General features: G+C 49.6%; 1 protein-coding gene across 2 annotated transcripts in view; it reads right to left on the reverse strand.

The window, feature by feature from the left end:
* Positions 1-22,294, reverse strand: part of GABBR2 (gamma-aminobutyric acid type B receptor subunit 2) — a 369,318-nt gene that overhangs the window by 10,912 nt on the left and 336,112 nt on the right. For both annotated transcript variants that reach the window (XM_004271474.3, XM_049711134.1), the window contains exons 14-15: positions 3,315-3,425; positions 823-1,047 (exon numbers count right to left, since the gene is read on the reverse strand). In XM_004271474.3, the coding sequence (XP_004271522.1) occupies positions 823-1,047; positions 3,315-3,425 (336 nt within the window). The remainder of the gene's footprint in view (positions 1-822; positions 1,048-3,314; positions 3,426-22,294) is intronic.

Below are 22,294 nucleotides of genomic sequence, written 5' to 3' on the forward strand. Positions count from 1 at the left end.
GGCAGACACTCCCTAACTTGGGTCAGTGACTTCTCAACTACCTCTGTTTCCTGCTGCTGCTTTTACTCTTGAGACCCACCAAGGTCAGGTTTTCCTCTACACAGATCAGCCTACTGCAGGGGTCAAGGCCTCTGATTCACCTGCCCACTGCTGGGTAGGATAATGTTTGGAAAATATCTCTCAGGTCAGCCCTTCAGACAAATGAAAAACATAAGTGGTTGTTAAAAATGGTTATTCCTTTTGACCCACTAATACTAATTCTGTGACTCTACCTTAAGGGAATAATTGGAAACAAGGAAAATGTATTATGTAGAAAAAAAAGTTCATTTATAATATAAAAAATCTTCAAACAACTGTAATGCTCACCAGTAAGGGATCAAGTGGTTGAGTAAATTATGGAACATCCCCTCAACAATGGTTATGAATGTGGGAAGATACAAAGGGCAAAAGTTAAGTCAAAAAGGCAAATTACAAAGTGTGCTATAATTACAGCTATATCTGAAAAAGCATCAGTGCCCTAAACCATTAAAAAAGAAGCTGGAAGGAAACACATCAAAAATATTAACAGTAAAAAACCAAACCAAAATATTAACAGTGATTATTTTCGGGTGGCAGGACTGTGAGATTTCTGAAAAATCTGGTTTTTTGCTTTTCTGCATTTTCCAAACTTTCTGTGATATGAATTGTGTTCATCATTAAAAAAAAAAAAAGTGTATAAAACTTGTAGAAAGTGAGAGAAACACAGCAATGCCCTTGTGATGGAGTCAGAGGCCAGACGCCAGGGTGGTGAGGGTGGGGGGATTGCTGGCACCTGCCCCGTACCTTTGGCACAAACACCAGGCAGAGGGTGATGGTGCTGCAGAAGATGATGACCAGGGCCACAATGCAGAACTGCACGTTAGGCTGGTCCCGGGTCAGGAAGGAGACGGCAGCCCCGATGATGCACATGATCCCCACGTTGTAGACGCTCATCCCAATGTACTTGCTGTCATTGAGTGCGGGGATGCTGACGTTTCGGGTCTCCCAAGCTAAGAAACAACCGAACAACTGGAACGGTGAACAGAAGAGGGAGACGGTCATTACCACGTGGCGGCATACACTCCCGTTCTGAGAAGCTACTGAACTAAGGGTTATTCTGTTCCTCCCCACTACTCTGAAGTGGGGGCTTGGGGGGAGGGAGGCTGGGGGTTTGCTGCTGGCCAGGTCTTGTGGATAATCTGTCTCCACAATCTGTCTCCACTTGTGGCCCTGGGTTGAGTCCTGCCAAGGAAATGCAGACTGGGGTGTTACACTGTCTGGTCCTCCTTCACCTCCACCACTGGTTCACACACAGACCCACAGGAGGCCACAGTGGGAAAGAACTTCAGACACAATCTCAACCATACGCCCTCCCTCTACAGAGAACCTGAAGGCCCAGAAGAGAGGAAGGGGCTTGCCCAAGGCCACAGAGCAATATGGTGGCAACAGTGGACTGTGTCTCTAGAAGTTAAGGCTAGTTTTTTTTCTGTTAAACCAGGCAGAGCCCCTGTGTCTGGGACCCCCCAATGCACATAGCCACCCAGAGTAGAGAGACTACATTTCCTAGCCATCCTTGAAGCTAGGTGTGGCATATGACTGGGTTCTAGACAATGCCATGTAGGTGGAAGTGGTGTGTAAAAGTTCTGGGAAGTGTCTTTAGAGGAAAAGGCTGTTCCTCTTCCACCTTCCTAGCAGATGGAGTAGAATGTGATGGCTGGAGCTTGAGCAGCCATTTTAGATCATAAAGTCATCTTAGACCATGATGTGGAAGCTGTATGATGAAGATGAGGAAGACAAGATGCAAGGAACTCAGATTCTAGTAGCCTCCACACCAGCCCTTTTGCTTACCTGAGAAGGCAATTATCTTTTAAAAAACTACTATTATTGTGGGTTTTCTGTCACTTGCAGCTCTACTGCTAACCAATACATTTCCAACAGAAATGAATAGGGTAGAAGTCAAATGTGATGTAAAGTAGGGTGTTGAGGGTTTAGCTATCATGTGTTGTCTGAGGGGAAGGCAGGCTGCAGAGAAAGTGCAGATGGAATGCTGGGTAGAATGGTGGTGTGGGCAGGAGGGAGAGCTGACCACAGCTGCTGACTGCTGCAGGGGCTTCGGCTGTGGTCCAGCCCCTCCAGGAGGCTGTCCTGCAAAGGCTTCCTTTCCCTCTGGCCTTATCTCTGAAGTCTGGGGCATCCAACACCTGCATGAACCATGTAACATCGTCCCAAGGGCCTACACTATCTCACAGGGCTTCTGTCCAGATGAAATGAGAGGATGGATGTGAAAGCATGTTGTAAACTGTTATATCCATTATAAGAGTAAGTTAATTATTTTGTAATTGGTATTTTTTACAACCATAGTTGTTTTTCTCTCCTTTAAGTGTGTTATCTCACAGACTGATTTATTATTATTTTCAATTCCAATTAAAATAGGAACCAGAAGCCCAGGAAGCAGATACTGGGTGAGGGATGGAAACCACGCTGTTGAAAGTTTGCTTCGTGCTGGTTCCTTCATGTGCGGTGCCTTCAATCCTACAGCTGGGTGTGGCTTTCCACATCCTGGAGGGGAAGAAGCAGAGGCTAGGCAAGGCCAAATGGCCTGCCTGGGGTCCCTTGGCGATGTGCGTCAGAGCTGGATGGGTGCTCCAGATGCCTGCTCTCACAGGGGCTCTGTGTGCCTCCTCTCTGCCACAGAGGCCGATCGCGGCTTCACTTCACTGTGGAAGGATCTGAGGAGGGTGCAGTTGCAGGCATGGTTTGCACAGGATGTGAAGAGAAGATTCAGGGGTCAACCCAGAATAAGGTCGGGTGGGACTGCCCTTTCAAGTTCTTCCTAACTGAAATTCCACAGTCGTGTGAGGTGGGCTTGGTATGTGATCTTTGTATAACAGATGAATGGAGTGGAAAGAGTATTGGGTTTGGAAATTGGAGGTTACCAGGCGGCCTTTGGCAAATCATTTAACTTGTCTGAGCCTGATTTCCCCCATCTCCAAATGGAGATGATTCCACTCATCTCCCACAGGATGTGAATGTGCGCTGGGTACCAACAGACTGCTGTCAGGGAGCAGGACAGTAGCAGCTGGGAGGCACACTCACAGTGAAATGGGGACATTATTTGTACCTATCTCATGTGATGGTTGTGGGATTGAAATGACACGTGCCAGGCACCGAGACTGGCAAAGAGCCAGTGCTTAGTCCTGGGGGCTCTGTTTGTTTTTATGTTGATGGAGGCGCTTAGGAGAGAGAGCTCTGGCAGAGAAGCATTTCCCCCACTCTGCCTCCCGCTCTGCACCTACCATGAGAAGCCCCTTATAGGCATAGACGATGCCAAGCCAGATGGTCATGTGGGTGTTCTCACAGTGCTCTAGGAGAGGGCGGATGGAGATGTCCCGTCCTGCCGGGTCCGGCTGTGCGAAGAGAAAACAGAAACCCAGGGATCGCACTGGGCACCCTCCCAGCAGCCAGGTCCCTGTTTCATAGCCCTTTTCCCTCCCATGAGCCACAGCCAGTGCTACCATCCAGGAGGCCTTTTGGACCCCATCTCTGTGTTCCGTGGGACTCGGGCCTCAACCAGCGTTGACTGCCTTCTGTTTGTTGGTCGTGATTCAGCTCTGACCTTCAGTTATCGGAGTTCTTCATGCATTTCCAGCTTGAGTCAGAGCTCAGGAGTAGGGACTGGGTCACTTCTGTGCCCCTAGTACCTAGCACAAGACCTGGCCCAGAGCAGGCATCTTTCTATAACATTTGTTAAAAGAGTAAGGGGGAGAATGAAGCACAAAGTTAGGTGTGGAGGCCTTCAGGTGTCTCTGGAATTAACTCAGGTAGTTGGGAGATAGTGTCTACTGGCTAGACCAAGCACGGGGCCTGCCAAACCCTATAAGGAAGGAGATCTTCTTGCCCACCACCTCCATGGAGGGAGCAGTGGTGGCAGCTGTGTTATGTACCACATGATGCACTCTGGGCCAGGGTTGATTGGACAAGGGGTGGGCATCTGACCTTAGGTAGCCAATCTGAGGCTTGTCAGGGACCTATGAGGTTTCCTAGTGCAAAGTGCTCTGCCCAAAGAGGGGTGGTGGAGAGGATCCAACCCAAGCACAGTTCTCTCTCTCAGGAATTTGAACTGAGAAACTCCAGGAGAGAATCAGCCAGATGGTGGCAAGAGGAGAAAAAGACAACAAGGGAGTGAAAAAATATATACTGTAGATATATATATATATATATATATATGTAGATATATATATATATATGTAGATATATATATATATATATATGTATTTTGGCGGTACGTGGGTCTCTCACTGTTGTGGCCTCTCCCATTGCGGAGCACAGGCTCCAGACGCGCAGGCTCAGCGGCCGTGGCTCACGGGCCCAGCCGCTCCGCGGCATGCGGGATCCTCCCGGACCAGGACACAAACCCGCGTCCCCTGCATTGTCAGGCGGACTCTCAACCACTGCGCCACCAGGGAAGCCCGGTATATTTTTTTAATGAACTATTTGCGAGTAAGTTGCAGACATCCTGGCCCTTCTTCACCCCTAAATATCTAGCATGTTTTTCCTAAGAACAGGAGATTCTCTTATATAACCACGTATACCTACCAAATTCAGGAAATTTAACATTGATACAGTATATTATCTAATACACTACCTATTTTTAAATTTTGCTAATTGGCCCAATAACGTCCTTTAAGGACCCAATCCAGGACCATGCGTTGCATTTCCTTAGCATGTCTGTAGTCAGCCTTGGAATCAGCCCTTCCTCCTTCAATCTCAAGACCTCACCAAGCCCAGAAATAAACCCACACACCTACAGTCAATTAATCTTTTTTTTTATATATAGTTTACTTACAGTACTATATTAGTCTCAGGTGTACAACATAGTGATCTTATATATATATATATATTTTTTTACATCTTTACAGGAGTATAATTGCTTCACAATGGTGTGTTAGCCTCTGCTCTATAACAAAGTGAATCAGTCATACATATACATATGCTCCCACATCTCTTCCCTCTTGCGTCTCCCTCCCTCCCTCCCACCCTCCCCCAGTCAATTAATCTTTGACAAAGGAGGCAAGAATTTAAAATGGGAAAAAGTCTCTTCAGCAAGTGGTGCTGTGAAAGTTGGACAGCCCGCATGTAAATCAATAAAGTTAGAACACACCCTCACACCATGCACACACAAAAAAACTCAAAATGGCTTAAGATTTAAACGTTAGACATGACACTATAAACCTCCTAGAAGAGAACATAGACAAAACATTCTCTGACATAAATCATACCAGTGTTTTCTTAGGTCAGTCTCCCAAAGCAGTAGAAATAAAAATAAATGGGACCTAATTAAACTTAAAAGCTTTTGCATAGCAAAGGAAACCATTAAAAAAACAAAAAGAGGGACTTCCCTGGTGGCACAGTGGTTAAGAATCCACCTGCCAATGCAGGGGACATGGGTTTGAGCCCTGGTCCGGGAAGATCCCACATGCTGTGGAACAACTAAGCCCGTGCGCCACAACTACTGAGCCTGCACTCTAGAGCCGGTGAGCCACAGCTACTGAAGCCCGCGCGCCTAGAGCCCGTGCTATGAAACAAGAGAAGCCACTGCGGTGAGAGGCCCGTGCGCTGCAACAAGAGTATCCCTGCTCACTGCAACTAGAGAAAGCCTGTGTGCAGCAACGAAGACCCAATGCAGCCAAAAATTAATTAATTAATTTTTAAAAACACAACAAACAAAAAAACCCCCGAAAAGATAGGGACTTCTGTGGTGGTCCAGTGGTTAAGACTCCGTGCTTCCACTGCAGGGGACGCGGGTTCAATCCCTGGTCAGAGAACCAAGATCCTGCATGCTGCTGGGTGGGGATGGGGGGACCAAAAAGACAACCTATGGACTGGGAGAAGGTATTTGCAAATGATGTGACTGACAAGGGCTTAATCTCCAAAATAATACAAACAGCTCATACAACTCAACAACAAAAAAAACCCTATCCAAAAATGGGCAGAAGACCTAAACAGACATTTACCAAAGAAGACATACAGATGGCCAATAGGCACGTGAAAAGATGCTCAACATCACTAATTATTAGAGAAATGCAAATCAAAACTACAGTGAGGTGCCACCTCACACCGATCAGTATGGCCATCACTAAAATGTCTAGGGGCTTCCCTGGTGGCACAGTGGTTAAGAATCTGCCAATGCAGGGGACACGAGTTCGAGCCCTGGTCTGGGAAGATCCCACATGCCTCAGAGCAACTAAGCCCGTGCGCCTAGAGCCCGTGCTCTGCAACACGAGAAGCCACTGCAACGAGAAGCCTGCGTACCGCAACGAAGCGTAGCCCCCACTCACTGCAACTAGAGAAAGCCTGCGTGCAGCAACAAAGACCCACCTAAGCCAAAGATTGAAAAAAAAAAAAAAAAAGTCTACAAGTAACATATGCTGGAGAGGGTGTGGAGAAAAGGGAACCCTCCTACACTGCTTGTGGCAATGTCAGTTGGTGCAGCCACTATGGAAAAGAGTATGGAGGTTACTCAGAAAACTAAAAATAGAATTACCATATGATCCAGCAGTCCCACTCCTGGGCATATACCCGGACAAAACTATAATTCAAAGATACATGCACCCCTATGTTCATGGCAGCACTATTTACAATAGGCAAAACATGGAAACATCCTAAATGTCCATTGACAGATGAATGGATAAAGAAGGTGTAGTACATATATACAATGGAATACTACTCAGCCATAAAAAAGAATGAAATAGTGCCATTTGCAGCAACATGGATGCAACTAGAGATTATCATACTAAGTGAAGGAAGTCAGAAAGGGAAAGACAAATACCACATATCACTTATATGTGGATCTAAAATATGACACAAATGAACTTATGTATGAAACAGAAATAGACACACAGACATAGAGATCAGACTTGGGGTTGCCAAGGGGAAGGGAGGGAGGGAGAGGGATGGACTAGGAGTTTGGGGTTGGTAGATGCAAACTATTACATTTAGAATGGATAAGAACAAGGTCCTACTGTATAGCACAGGGAACCATATCCAATCTCCTGGGATAAACCACAATGGAAAATATAAAAAATATAAAAATTAAAAATATTTTTAAAATGCATGTGTATGTGTGTATAACTGAGTCACTTTGTGCACAGCAGAGATGGGCATAACATGGTAAATCAACTACACTTCAATTAAAAAAAAAAAGACCTCAGCCTACTTCAGTCTGTTATGTCATTGATATTTCAGGCCATTTATTTTGTAGAATGTCCTTCAGTTTGGGTTTGTCTGAATGTGTTTTCATGACTGAATTCAGGTTATGTATTCTTGGCAGGAATTCTATGTAAGTGATGTTCTCACCTCCTCAGTGTTTCACATCAGGGGCATTTGATGGCACTTTGTCCCATTATTGGTGATGTTTTTGATCATCTGGTTGAGGTGATGTCAGTCAGATCTCTCCACTTCAAACGTACCAGTTCCCTCTTGTAATTAATAAATAATCTGTGGGAGATACTTTGAGACTGTGTGGGTATCCTGTTCCCCCACAAACATTAACTCAGTGCTTGCAGCTTCCATTGATGATTCCTATCTGAGTCATATTACTTTGGTGGCTGCAAAATGGTGATTTTCTAACTAACATTCCATTTAAATACTTGGCAATATATTGTAAACAAGATCTTTCCTCTCACTCATTTATGTATATCAGTATAGACTTATGGGATCCTTTTAGATTCAGTGTCTTATAATCCATTACTACTACTATTCATTTTGTTCAAAATTTTCCAGATTTGGCTAGTAGGAAACCCCCTCATGCTGTCTCCTCTGTGTTTTTTCAACATGCATGTCCCCATAATTTTATTTTATTTTACTTTTTACATCTTTATTGGAGTATAATTGCTTTACAATGGTGTGTTAGTTTCTGCTTTATAACAAAGTGAATCAGTTATACATATACATATGTTCCCATATCTCTTCCCTCTTGCGTCTCCCTCCCTCCCATAATTTTTTTGAGCACTTTTCTACCTCTTGGCACAAGAGGTTCCAGGCTCTCCTTGTATCTTCCTTGCCCTAGTCTTGGAATCAGCCATTTCTCTGAGGAGTCCTGGTTTTTTGTAGCAGAGAATAGTATTTAGAAACCGAAATCTGGGCACTGATGTGCTCACTGTTCCTAGGGTACCATTACTTCTAGGCCCCTTTACCTATCTATCTATCTACCCATCCATCTACCATCATTCTATCTCTTTATCATCTATCTATAGATACAAATAAAACCCAACACCACAGTGTTCTTGCTTGCTCTCCCCCATTCCATATTTGCATCTTTATTCTCTTACAGTGAGATCCCTGGTTTCTAACATCAAGGTATTCACCCATTTTCTCAATTCTATAATAGACACAAAATAGTTTCAAAATTGCTACATCCATACACTACCAACAACAAATTTACTAAGTTGAAGATGTCCTTGCAAATCTGTCTTTAGCACAGATCCCACTGAGGGTATCTCATCAAAGAACTGTTCTGGATGTTGCCTCTTAAGGCCCAGGGTAAAGCCACACTCCTGAGGGTAAGGGGTAGGCATGCCCAGGGTCAGTCACTAGGAAGAAGGGGCACATTGGTGGGATCCAGGGATGTGAAAGGCAGGCCTTAAGCACATGGGGGATGGAAACCCTATTTCTCTTAGCCCTGCTCACTAGGCCTGACCTTCAAGGCATGCCATTGCCTGGGTACCTGTGAGTTGGGGAAAGATGGTGCTCCCATATGGATACAGGAGGGGCTGGGAGGGGTGGAGCCGGAGGGCTCAGGCCATTTTATGACTAGATCATCCAGTTGCATGCTCGCTCAGGCTTGATTTCCCTTTCTTTGTCCCAAGCCACAGAAAGCCTTAGGTTAGCCTCTTTGGTTCCATGATCATTGAGTACACACACAGGCTGGAGTGCTACAGGGCCCTCTGCAGTGGTGGCAGTGGGTATTTGTGAGAGACACCCCAGGGAAAGGTGATCCCCAGGAACCATAGAGTTGCCAGGGCTAGAGATTTCCCCTCCACTGCTACTGACCCAGGAGCTGAGCTGGATTCTAAGAGTGGTGGGGGTTTCCTGATGTCCTTTCATTGTGTAATTGAGGAGACTGAGAAAGGACTTGGTCCCAAGGTCAACAGTGACTTAGTGGCGTAACTTGGTTTTCTCCAATGTCTGACAACTAAGCAGACCTCAGAACGCAGTAGCACAGGCCCATTACGGCCATGCACGAACAGCAAATCCATTAATGATGATAGTGTCTGTTGTTCTACAATGAAAGGCAGTCGTTTATGATGAACTCTTATATTCTCTTTGTAGAGAGGACTGATTCTGTCATACCCCATTGTTCAATGTAATGAAAACTCTGTTCATGGAAAGCTAACAATGATTGCCTGGCTTATATACCTCCAGTGACAGAGTCCCCTCCCTCCCACTCTCGGTGAGATGGTTGCAGTTTTTCTTTTATTGAACCAGAACCTTCTCCTCTTATACGTCCACCATTGATCCTCGTCTTTCCTCCGGGGATCCTCAGAATGGTATCAAATTCTCTCCTTAAGTCTGCACACTCTTCCTCATGAGGGGAAGATCTGTAGTGAAGGTACATATCACCTCCCCCCACAAGTCGACCTGGTCCTCCTGAACTGCTCGAGTTTACTATTGATCTGAAAACCTAGAATTGAGCTCAACACTTCAGGTGGTACTAAGCACCCTTGCTTCAGATCTCCTTGCCTTTCTAAATAACTGCCTTTCTTTGGTGATTCATATGTTCCTTACGGTTGATTAAGACCCCATAGGTAGTTTTCGTGGAACTGCTGCTAGCTCTGTCTTCTCGCTTCTGCAGCTGACATTCCAGCCTGGTTACCTTTTACCTCATTCGTAGCCCTCTCCTCCTCATAACCTCCATCCTGGTCTGCTCTGACCTCTTCGAATCCTGAAATCCCAGTTCTTATATCTGGTCTTTCAGTACCCCATTTATCTCGTTAAGCTTAAGCACAGCCTCGCCTGCAGAGGTGGAAGGGCAGCAAAAAAACAAGGGCCTGCCCAGAGTTCAGAGAAGTCATGATCCCAAGGGTGAGCAGAGATGCTTCTACTCCATCTCCCAGTACATAGGCACTGATCCGGAAACAAGCCATAAAAACCTCCCAGTCATCAACGTCACTTTCACACAGCCCCAGGGCTGTGAACACTGGACACAGAGTGGCAGTGATTCAGGTGGTTTTATGAGTGATGAAGTTTATGTACTCATGAGGCTGGGGGATGGGGAGTCTGAATAAAGTCAAATGAACCCTGCATTGAATCTCAAAGCAAACTGTAAGAGCCATGCCTTTTCTTGTATGATCCATTGTGCCTGGGACTGGAGTTCAGAGTGCTCTGAGCAGTCACACCCATGGGGAGAGATGCCTGACCAGGCAATGGGAGAGGGCCGGAAACCTGAGCCCTTACTTGGCGTCGTTGTCATGCACCAGAGGACCACTAGAGGGCACCAAAGAACCGTGTGGAGGGTCCACCCGGCAGCTGTGGATCACCCTCTGCTGGGGACACAGAGCTGCTTCTGTGGCTCCGTGGGGCTGCAAGTGTCGAAGCCGTCAGCAGCATCCTGTGCTACTCTAGAAGGCACTCACTGGCCTTAAATGAGGCCAGACTTTAGGCACTTTGGAGGACCACCACCCCGCCCCCCACCCAGGGCAGCAGGTGAAGCAGAGTAGGGGGGAGGTGTGGGGAGCTGCTGGGGAAGGAGGGGCCAGAGGGCCCAGGCTGTACCTGGCCATGGCACTCCCCCTGTTCCTAGTGTGGGCTGGCCACACAGCCCGGCGCCAGTGAGCACAAGGCACTGACCCCTGCAGATGCCATGCCGGGATCTGACAGGGCCTGAGCCAGGATTTTAGGCCCAGTTCTCCGTGCAGTTGTGGACTACAGCATTTCCACTGGCCTAAGAATGTTTCCCTTGCCCTGGATAACTGGCTTACAAGAACTTTCAGCTTGCTTTTTTCTCTTCTTTATTTTCCTTCCTTATTTGTTGCTCACTTGGGCAATTACCTAAGTAATCATTCATTCATTCATTCCATAACTATCAAGCACTACCATCTGCCAGGTACTGTTCTGGGCATGGGGAAGGCAGCAATAACCAGGGCTGACAAGAGCCCTGTCCTCATGGGTCTTCCATCCTAGTAAGATCAGGACGGCTCCATGAGAGATGACCTCAGAGGGGGAATGGGCTGGCCTCAGCAAGTAACAGCCACCCTAAGAACACCAAGAGCTGCCTTGTCACGAGTGACAATAATGTGCTAGTTGCAAAGCTGTGAGCTCTACACACGTTATCTTGTTGAAGCCTCATAAGAATCTAACAAGGTTGGACTTCCCTGGCGGCACAGTGGTTAAGAATCCGCCTGCCAGTGCAGATGACACGGGTTCAAGCCCTGGTCCAGGAAGATCCCACATGCCGCGGAGCAAGTAAGCCCATGCGCCACAACTACTGAGCCTGCGCTCTACAGCCTGAGAGCCACAACTACTGAGCCCACGTGTTGCAACTACTGAAGCCTGCGTACCTAGAGCCCATGCTTCACAACTAGAGAAGCCACCACAATGGGAAGCCCGCGCACTGCAACGAAGAGTAGCCCCCGCTTGCCGCAACTAGAGAAAGCCTGCATGCAGCAACGAAGACCCAATGCAGCCAAAAATGAGAGAAAAAAAAAGAATCTATCAAGGTGTTAACCTCATTTTACAGATGAGGAAACTAAGGCACAGAGAAGTTAAGTAACTTGCCCTAAATCTCCAGCTAGTGTCAGAGCTGAGATTTGTTTGATTCCCAAACCAATGTTCATTCCTTCCTCACCACATGCATCCCCCAACTGCCCTGCTTCATATTCCAAGGAGACAGTGGGTATAATACCTGCTCTGTAAATTGTGAGGTGCTGCTCATGGGAGGAATGACTTAATTGCTAAACAGTCAATAGAGGCCTCCCTGAAGCCCCCAGAGCTCTGCAAAGGCTATGCTTTGGTGCTGCATGAAATCAAGCTGTCTGCAATGGCCGGAGGCTGCAAGTACTCACACCTGACTCCTGGTCTAGCTGCTGCTCAGCGGGAGGCAGGCAGACGCTGCCCGGGAAAGCCTCCCCCATCTGTGCAGCGAAAGGGGAGCAGCTGGCCTGAGAGTCCCTCCGCATGATGCAACTATTCACAGTGTAGGTCAGTTGCCCCTACAAACATCCGGCTTTGTCAGGCTGCACAAATGGACCAGCAAGGGTCTGGGCATGGCTTGAAACATTGAGGCCTGAAAGGTCAAAGGGCTGGGTCCTGTTATAGATTTACTGGGTGACCTTGGGCAAGTCCTTGCCCTTTTGTTGACTTCTGTTTCCCATCTGCAAATGAGCCTATGAGTTAATTTACAGTATAGTTAATGTAAGCCTGAATAACTGAGGGATGACTATATTTGTCTTACATTTCACGACTGTATTTGTCCTGCATTCAGTCACTCAGAATTGACTTGATCAGTATTTCTCATGTGCCTGCTGTGTGCCGTGCACTGTGCTTGATGCTGGGGTCTGGGTGTATAAGACCCGTAGGATGCTTGTCATCCTGGAGCGTGCATTCCAGTGGAGGGCACAGGAGGTTGACAAACCATACGGCACAGCTACGAGTAGAGGGGGTGATAAGTGTTCCTAAAGAGAACAACAAGGCATTCTGAGGGCTACTAGCCAGAGGACCTACTTCAGACCAGGTAGTCTGGGAAGGCTCTTCTGAAGTGGCGACATTAATCTGGGACCTGAATGGTGGGAAGACGAGCCATGTGAAAACCTCGGGGGAGAGCATTCTTAGGAGAGGGAACAGCAACCAGGCAGGACCTGAAATGGCAAAGACTTTGGCATATTTTAGGAACCAAAAGGAGGCCAGTGTGGCTGGAGTGCAATAAGTGAGGGGGCCAGCGCTGCTCCTCACTCCATAATCTGCACACAAACCACCTGGGGGGCTTGTTAAAATGCAGATGGGTCAGTAGGTCTGGGTGGGCCCCGGGATGCTGTATTTCTAAGCAGCTCCTAGGGGATGCTTGATGCTGCTGGTCCACGGACTGCCCTTTGGACAGCAAGGCCTTAAAGGATCTTAAGCAATAGGGTGACATTTGGTCCTCAGCTTAGCAGATCTCTGGTTAAGAATGCAGACTCCTTGAAAAGGGAACCCTCCTCCATTGTTGGTGGGAATGTAAGTTGGTGCAGCCACTGTGGAAAACAGTATGGAGGTTCCTCAGAAAACTAAAAATAGAATTACTATATGATCCAGCAATCCCACTCCTGGGCATATATATATACCTGGATAAAACTATAATTCAAAAAGAAACATGCATCCCTATGTTCATAGCAGCACTATTCAAGTAGCCAAAACATGGAAACAACCTAAATGTCCACCAACAGATGAATGGGTAAAGAAGATGTGGTCCATATATACAATGGAATACTACTCAGCTATAAAAAAGAATGAAATAATGCCATTTGCAGCAACATGGATGCAACTAGAGATCATCATACCAAATGAAGTCAGTCAGAAAGAGAAAGACAGATACCATATGATATTGCTTAGATGTAGAATCTAAAATATGGCAGAAATGAACCTATCTATAAAACAAAAACAGACTCAGACATAGAGAACAGACTGGTGGTTGCCTAGGGGGTGGGGGAGGGATGGAGTGGGAGGTTGGGGTCAGCAGATGTGAGCTTTTATGTATAGGATAAACTACAAGGTCCTACTATATAGCACAGAGAACTATATTCAATATCCTATGATAAACCATAATGGAAAAGGATATTAAAAAAAGGAATATATATACGTATAACTGACTCACTTTGCTGTAGAGCAGTAATTAACACAATATTGTAAATCAACTATACTTCAATAAATAAAAAAGAATGTAGACTCCTTTTGTCATTTGCACGCCTCTGACACAGAGTGACAGCTAAGCACAAGGACAGACTTGACACAGCGTGTCTGTGTGTTCAGACCCTGAGTGGGGAGGGTGAGGAGTCCGGTGGTGGGCATGAAGGGTGCCACGAGCTTCCCCTGTGATCACGGGGCTCTTGGCTCTGGTCCCTCGGACCTCTTAGGCTGCCACTGCTGTGGGTAGCTCAGGTTCCCAAGCACCACCTGGCTAGTGCTTCTTTGAAGGAGGGGGTGTCTTCCACCTTCTGACCAGCTCCCAGAAGCTGGCTTTCTCCCTCTTTTTTTTTAAATTTCAAAGCTGATTTTTGAAATAGCTGGTAGAATTGGTAGATTTTTCTACTGGGGGTGAGTATATGTGTGTATATAAATGTGAGTTTGAGTGTGTGTGGTACGGAGAGGAGGGAGGATGTCTGACCTCTCTGGGCTGCATTTCAGAGTCTTGAGATGCTTCTCTTTTCCTGGGAAGGCATGTGAGTCAACACTGCCTCTTTTTGGGGGGAAGATGGGGGGTGGTCCCATCAAGGAAACCTGGCAGGGAGAGAAAGGCCCCTGGGTTCAGATCCCAAGTCCATCACTTGCCGGCTGTGTGACTTTGAACACATCTCTAAGCCTTTCCGAGCCAAGATTTCCTCACCTGCAACCTCCCAGGTTTGGCAAGATGATCAGAAGAGGTGACTAGTGAGTTCAGCAGGCTCCTGAGACTGGAAGGCCCACTCCTTATATGTGAACCATCATCGTTATCTCCCCGCGCAGGAAGTCACAGAGCCCTGGAGCTGGGAGGACCTTCCGGATCCCTCCGGGCTGGCTGCTTATCTCCACAGCAGCAGCTCCACATCTCCAGGCAGCCAAGCTCTAAGCTGTCACTTCAGGGTAAGATTTTCTTGTTAGACTGTTTGATTACGAGTTTGGGTGAATTTTTTTCAGAATCCCAAATCGGGAAGGGACCTGTGAGATCACCCACAAGGGTTTCTCTACGGGGGAACTTCCGGCAGCTATTTTCTTTGGAGGGCGTGTGATTCTCTGTTGTGAGGGACTGTCCTGTTCAGTGCAGGGCGCTCAGAACCCCTGGTGCCTGGGCACTAAATGCCAGGAATGCCCTCTAGTCACCGTGTCAGCCAAAGTCCCTCTCCCCTGGCTCCCCGCTTCTAAACACTAAGGGGATTATGCTCTAGTCCAGTTCCTCTTTTTACAGACAGAGAAACTGAGGCCCAGAAAAGGACTCATAGCAAGTGGGTGACTGATTAGAGACACAGACGCAGGTGTCCTGACCTCGGTCCCATGCCCTGTGCGCTGGACCATGCTACGGGTTGTCACAGGGGGAGCCAGCCAACCTTTATCGGGACTTACCCTTCCCAGGTGCCAGACGTGGCCAAGTCAGCCCCCTGGAGCTGGCCTGAGGGCCAACCTCTGGCTTTTGGACTTATTCAATCTGCTGGTACTATGCACCCTTGCTGAGGTGTACTGGGGCAGCTTCTAGAAGAGCAGGCATGGGGCCCAGAGCCGCTCACCCTGTCCACACTGGCCACATCCCTCACGGAGTCCCGCTTGGCAGAGGGGAGATGAGGTAGGGGAGGTGGCTGGGACCTGGCTGAGGAGGGCAAGGAGCCCGGGCTCAGCATTAGGATGCCAGTGGGCCAGCACTGGTCCTGTTCAGAGAGACATCCTGAGTTTGACCTTGGAATCTGGGAGGAAATTCTGTGGCTGTGTAAGGGTCATAGCTGGGGTGAGGATTGTCTTGGGGAAGTTAAGGGCTGACAAGTGCAATAATAGGCCCTAACATTCTAGCCCTTTGCAGCTCATAAATGCATTCATACTAGGATCTCTCTTTGATTTTGACCTTAGAAGCCAGGAATTTTATACCCATGTTACAGGTGAGGAAACTGAGGCTCAGAGAGGACAAGAGATTTGCTTAAGGCGACACAGCAAGTCAGAGGCAAAGCTAAGCCAGACCTCTTTCCTGCAAAGCAGGTGGGGGCATCTCCGCTTCTGTGGCTTGGCTCTGTTCCCCTCCCCATGGAGGTGGGCCTTCAGGGGTGCCCCTGCTCTCCGTGGGCCTATGTCTGAGGCTTCTGGGGGCAAGACTGGAGCAGGAAGAGCTCCTGGGTATCTGCCGCTGAACCCGAAGCCAGAAGGTGCTTGCTCATGGGGGGGCTTCCACAAGGCACACTGTGAATGGGTGACGGCACTGCTGCCTCCCAGGCGTCAGCTGTGTGGTCTACACCGCCTGCCTGGCACGAGGCGGGGGCGTCATGCACTGCTCAGCGAGCCTGACCCGCGCTGAGCAATGAGAGACGACCAGGGCCCGAACAGGCACTTCCCCAATGAAACGATGGCCCGGCGACTGGGGACAGGGAGGCGGCTCCGCACTCCTCAACAGACAGTCACCAGGGAACGGCTGGGCACCAGGGTGGGGAGTCTTCCCTCGGCTCTAGAGCAGAGAGAAACTCGTGCCCCTCGGGTAGTGTGCAGGGCCAAAGGTGTGTTACTTCACCTATATGGTGTTTTAACGTTTTTAGACTTCACAGGTAGTAGTTAAACCTCAGGTGATTCCACATGAACACCCAGATTTCTGGCTTCTTTTGGAAATGAGACACTCGGCAGCACAGGGCCTGTCTGTGTGTGTCACTGCTCGTGAGCCGGGCGTGTCTGCCACCCTCCCTCATCTGGGCCGCCTGGCCAGCACAGCTCCAGTCCTTGTTCCAGAGTCAAGCGAATGCTTGAAAGGCGTTTTAATTCTAAGGATGTTTCTGAAGTCACTGTGACAACTGTTTTTCAGTTGGTAAAAGAATTGGAGAGAGAGAGGTGATTGAAAGCAGTTGATGTGGGTGAGGACAGCTGTACTTCAGTGTTGGAGAAATCACTGCTGTCTTAGCAGCTGATGAGAATTTCCCTCGGGGGAGCCGCGAGTTTTGTGGAAAGCGCCAGCTCTGGGAAGGTGAGTGCCATGGGCACCAAGTGTTCAGAGGAGGCCAAATCCACCCCGGGAGCCAAGACAGATTTGGTTGCTTCTGAGAGGGGAGTAAGGAGGAGGGAAGCTGGCTGGGCCGCATGTTCCTTCCCCGCAGACTTCTGCACCTTCAGGAAGTTCTACTAAAATTCAGGACATGTTTGATGGGTGAGAGAGAAACGCTGGTGAACCTGGCAAAGGGCCTGAGACTTGCCCTGAGGTGCTGTGGGTAGAAGAGAGACTGCATCTGTGAACCAGGAGCTGGACTGTGCCTAAATCTCTAGCAGGCTCGCGATGTCCTCAGACCTCCCCACCTTGGGGGTTGAGGCAGTTCTTCCCGAATCTCAAGGCCCACAAGGGCCCAGCCAACACTGGAATATGTAGAAATGTGGGTTAACTATTCCCGTGATCACCTGATTTTTGTAGAAGCAGCGTTACTGAGTAGAAAGGTCTGTGGGCCAACCATGGGCAGGCAAACCCCTTCCCTCTGAGTGCCAACATCTGGCGACTCTGCGGTGGCAACCCCAGACGGGAAGCACACACCCTGGCTCAGCTGCCTGGGGTCTGGCTTGCACCTGCGCTCGGCAGGACCAGGAGGCCTGGAGCCCTCAGGCTCCGCCTGGCGGGGCCGACCACGTTTCCCAGGGTGCGCGTGAGAGCCACTTGTGCCTGCATGGCCTCTACCCTGAGAGCAGAACCGCGCTTTCTTCTTGTGGTCCTGGGACCTGCCTGACCCCCCATAGCTGGGTGTCTGGGCCTCAGCCAGGGGTGGGGGACAGGGGGCAGGGGTGAGTAGAACAATGAAAGGAGAGCAGACAGACGAGAACAGAAGAGAAGGGAAACCGGTGTTCCTCAGATGCCAACACGGTACAGTAAGACTGAGATGCCGTAAACTAAGCCCTGAGAACAAACAAAAACAAGAGAGCTTAACGAGGCAACAGTCACTCGGTTTGTCCCTCGCACTAACTGATAAATGATGAGGGCAGAAGCCCCCCAGCACTTCCTGATCGCTCCTCTGCTGCGAGTTACCCCACCTCCCCCCACCCCCTGCCCTGCCCCAGCCTGGTCCAAAGCTCCGTACCGCTTTCTGCTTCTCAAGCCATTTGGCCCCTTTCTCTGGCCCTTCAGTGGAGTTCTCTGAAGAGGGTGCCTGTACCCCGTCTACGTTCTCTACCTCCCACCACTCACCTCCAAACCACTGCAGTGCTCCCCGTGGGCTCTGAGACCTAGAGCCACGGGCACAGGGCCCTGTTTAGTCCTCTGCTCCCCGAGGCCACCTGACTCTCACTTCCAGGCCCTGTCCTCTCCCGGTTCTTTGGGTCTTTGCCCTCCTCCGCTGTGCTCTCTCAGCTCCCTGCACTCACGCCCTCTGCCTGCTGATCGGTGCCCCGGCCCCTCCTACTTAACCTTTCCCAGTCTGAACGCATCACTTTCTCACTTAGACCTTCCGTTCCCCCCCTGGTTTGCTAGCTCAGAGAGCTGCCCCACATCCACCCAGGTCAGACTGGATCCTGGGCCGCCTCCCAGGACCTCCTTACCTGTCCTGTGCCCTTTGCCCTCCCCCCAGCTCCTCCTCCAGAGTGATCTTCCACACAAAGCTAATCCCACGTTCAGAGAGCTTCAACGGCTCCTCAAATCGCAGGAAAGTCACCCGGACCCACGAACCCGGCATCGTGACCCTCTGCGATCAGCCCTGGCATATCTGTCCAGCCCTGACTCCTGTCACCTCATCCACAGCCCAGTCCCATAATCTCCCTCCTGGTCCTTTTCTGAGCCATTTCCTTGTCCTGGGATGCCCTCCCTTCACCCCATTCCTCCATCTTTGAAATCTTCCTAGGTCCTCTCACCCCAAGTCTGCCCATCCAAGGCCCCCTGTGCTTCCTGCCTCTCTCTTTGGGGAGGGGTGTGGCCTCCAAGTAGAGATAACTGTGTTGGACTTCATCTCCTCTACCTGCCGCGCCATCCCCTCCACCACTTGTGCTTCCTCTGTCCCCCGACATGTGCTGACTGCTCACTGCGTGCCAGATTCTGGGCTAAGCGTGTCATAAACACTGTCCCGCTTCCTCTAAACTGTCGCCACAGGAATGAGCCCTAGTACAACCCCCATTTTAGGGGATGCTGGATAAGGCTCGGAGAGACCGAAGCACGGGCTCAAGGTTACACAGGCATTCAGTGACTTGAACCCAGGTCTGCCTAACTTCCCAAACCTTTGCTTTAGACACAAATCCAGAGCTACCCAAAAGGGTGCCTGGTCACTGGTGTGCCACTAATGGATTACAAAGCCCCAGGACGGTGCTCTCCTCTGTCTCGGGGCACAGGGGTGGGGCCAGTCACCTCCAGCCACAAGCAGCCTCTGTGGTCACCCTGGTCCTATGAGAATATTGCTTCCTATGTGCACCACGATGTGGAAAAGGATGGGAAGCCCGACCTTAAGCTAGACTTGGTCCTGGCCCTGAGCTGGCCCAAGGCAGCTCGCTTACCCCATACTTTCAGCCTGGCCTGGGAATGCCTGCTGAAGCTCGCCCCCCAACATCCTGCAGCAACCCCCAAGCCAAAGGGCCTCCTTGTGTGGGTAATTCTCCCTGGCCTGGGGTGAGATCTGTGGCCTCCAGAAGTGAATGGAGCTCCCAGGGCCCTGCTCAAGCTGCCCAGCTCAGTCCTTGGCCAGGCTGGCCTCTCTCCTGCCCAGCCTTTGGACCTAAGGCAGCTGAGCTGGCCCTGCTCAGCCCTGGCCTGGCCATGCCCATACCTGTCTCTTATCACCCTTTCACAGGGGTCTGCTGCTAACTCAGGGCACAACCTGGCTGGTGGTTCACGGAGACTCCCTGCTGTCAAGTCCAAGGCCAGCTTGGTGTGAACGGGAGGTAACAGAACTAGGGTGCAAAGATGCTCTAAATCGGGAAGCTGGAGCATTGGGAACCTGGAGAGCGCTACTATAGTCCACTGCTGCTGTGCACGACTCTCGAGTTTATGCTTTCCAGTGTCACCAGATCTGCCTAACGCTAGAAGTTTAGCCTCACTGCCATTTTGCATAGAACCCTGAGCCCAGGAATAGACCGTAACTCACCCAGGGCCACACAGCACTTGAGCCCAGGGATCATGACTCCCAGCCCAGGGTCCTCCGTTGTTTGTGCTCCTCCCTGGAACTCTGGATAATTCTGGGAGTCCCAGCTCACCAAAGAAAGGAAGGTGGCTGCCTGGACGAGCCTCCAGCGTTCCCTCTCCTGTTCCCTCCTGCATCTCAGATTTTACGTTTGCCGGCAGCTAAAGGCAGCAAGCGGGGTGACCCCACAGTGCCCTGGTGTAATGGACAGCCACCTTCCTTGCCTCTGGGTGAGGGTCTGGCCCAGGTCTGTCACACGTTCACTCTGAGCCCCAGGTTCTCTTCTGAGAAGTGCTAGAGTCGCCTGCTTTGTGGGTTGTTCTGAGCGTCGAGCCCGAGCACGGTAAGCCACGGGACCACAAAGCTGAGACACGCACCCCTGGTAACGCATGCGGGAACAATGCATCCATTTCATTTGCCTGTTGCCATTCAAGGAGGCAAGTGTATTGGGAACCCCAAAAGCACAGTGTTGCGAAGACTGTTCCAAAATAGGGTGTTGTAATTGGTGCTGCTGCCACTGCTGCCCGTGCGTTGGAATCCCCGGGCCGCAACGGGCTGGGAGAGCGTGCATGACCCTTCTTTACTCTACAGGGGCTCCTTTTCTGGGTCAGTTTCCTCTTCCCTGCCAGTGCTTTCTCCTCTGCACCAGTGATGGGGTTTCCAAGGTGAACATGATGCTCCAATTCATCATAACTATAAAGCTGTTCTCAACTCATCTCACACACACCCATTAGCAACAAACAGAAGTCTTTTTAGGCCACATTATTCTAGTTTGTAGAATCATACAATCTTTGGGCTTGAGGAGACTCAAGCATCTTCTTTCACTTCCCTTCCTTAGTGTGCAGTCCCTGCCAAAAGCTTGTCCAGCCTTTCTTTGCACACCTCTGGTGATGAGACACTCACTACCCTCTACGGAAGCCCAGTGAAGTTTTGCTTAGGTCAGACTGAAAGGTGCATGATCTTCCCCTTCCTATGCTGAAATCTGTGTCGCCAGAACTGCTCCCACTGGTCTTGGCTCTGCCTTCTGGGGCCCTGCAGGTTGTGACTCCTCTCTTGGATCCAGGACAGACCCTCTGAAGTACAGTGACAGTGACTGTGTCCCTCTGAGCCTTCTCTTTGCCGGGTTGACATAAACCCTTCCTGTATGGCACAGTTTTTTATTCTTTGCCCATCCTGGACACCCTTCGTCTTGTCACTATCTCCATAAGGGCTATGGCCCAGATGAGAACACAGGTCTCCAAGAGGATCTGAGAGGGTGAGACTGTTTCCCCTCCCCACACCTAGGGCCCTACTCGCCTAGGGCTGTCCTCTGAGCCAGCATTGGTTATGTTGCAGCCAAACTACACCATGAAGCTTGGCAGTCCGTATTGTCAATGTCCACATTTAGGGAACAACAGGTGGGGGGGAGGGAACAGCCCTCCCCCACCACACACACATCTAGTGTTCCTTAGGGATCTGTGGAACCATAGATCACGTGAAGCGGGACCCCTGAGAGTTTTCTCAGCTGTCCAGAAGAAATGCACTGGTGGCCTCCTTGTCATCCCTCATGGCACTTTAGGGTCACCTTTTCCATGCAGGATGTGCTGCCCAGTGTGCGATTCCAAAAATAGGCTACTTGTAAGTTACTACTGATCTCACTGAAAAATAATTTAAAAGACCCAAATGAAAGGAGGAGTGGGCAATCCAGAGGTGAGATGGGCTTGGGGGAATGTATCAATAGATGTAAGGAGGGTCGAAGTTCTACATTTTTCCTATGAACCAAAGAGTGTGATGTGGCTTTGGCACAGCATAAAGTAAGCAATAATCGCTTCTAACTTTAACTTAGCGTTTTTCACATATATAATCACATGTGCCCCTCTAACACTCCAATGTAAGGTAGGATAGGAAGTATTAGCTCTATTTTACAGATGAGGAAACTGAGGCTCAGAGAGGGTAAGTGGGCTGACCAAAGGGAATGAAGGACTGGCAGAGGCTACAGCTTCCTTGACATTCCATCTGCTGGCCCACAGTTCTCAGCCCCTGTACATTCCACGTGGGAGTCACATGACTAAGTCTGGCGGGTGGGCAGCAGGCTGAAGTGACATTTGACCCTTGTGGGCTGAAGCACAGAAGAGCTGTTTGCAAGATCTGTGGGCTGCCCCGTGTTGAGGCCCAGATAATGGAGATGCCTCATGGGAGACGGTTGCCCTGGAGACCACCTGGACTCACAGGTGTACCTTGTATGAGTGAGAAGTAGAGCTTTGCTGCATTCAGCGGCTATGATTTAGGGGTTCTTTATTACCACA

This window comes from Orcinus orca, chromosome 6, assembly GCF_937001465.1.
Source record: "Orcinus orca chromosome 6, mOrcOrc1.1, whole genome shotgun sequence".
Taxonomy (NCBI): Eukaryota; Metazoa; Chordata; class Mammalia; order Artiodactyla; family Delphinidae; genus Orcinus; species Orcinus orca.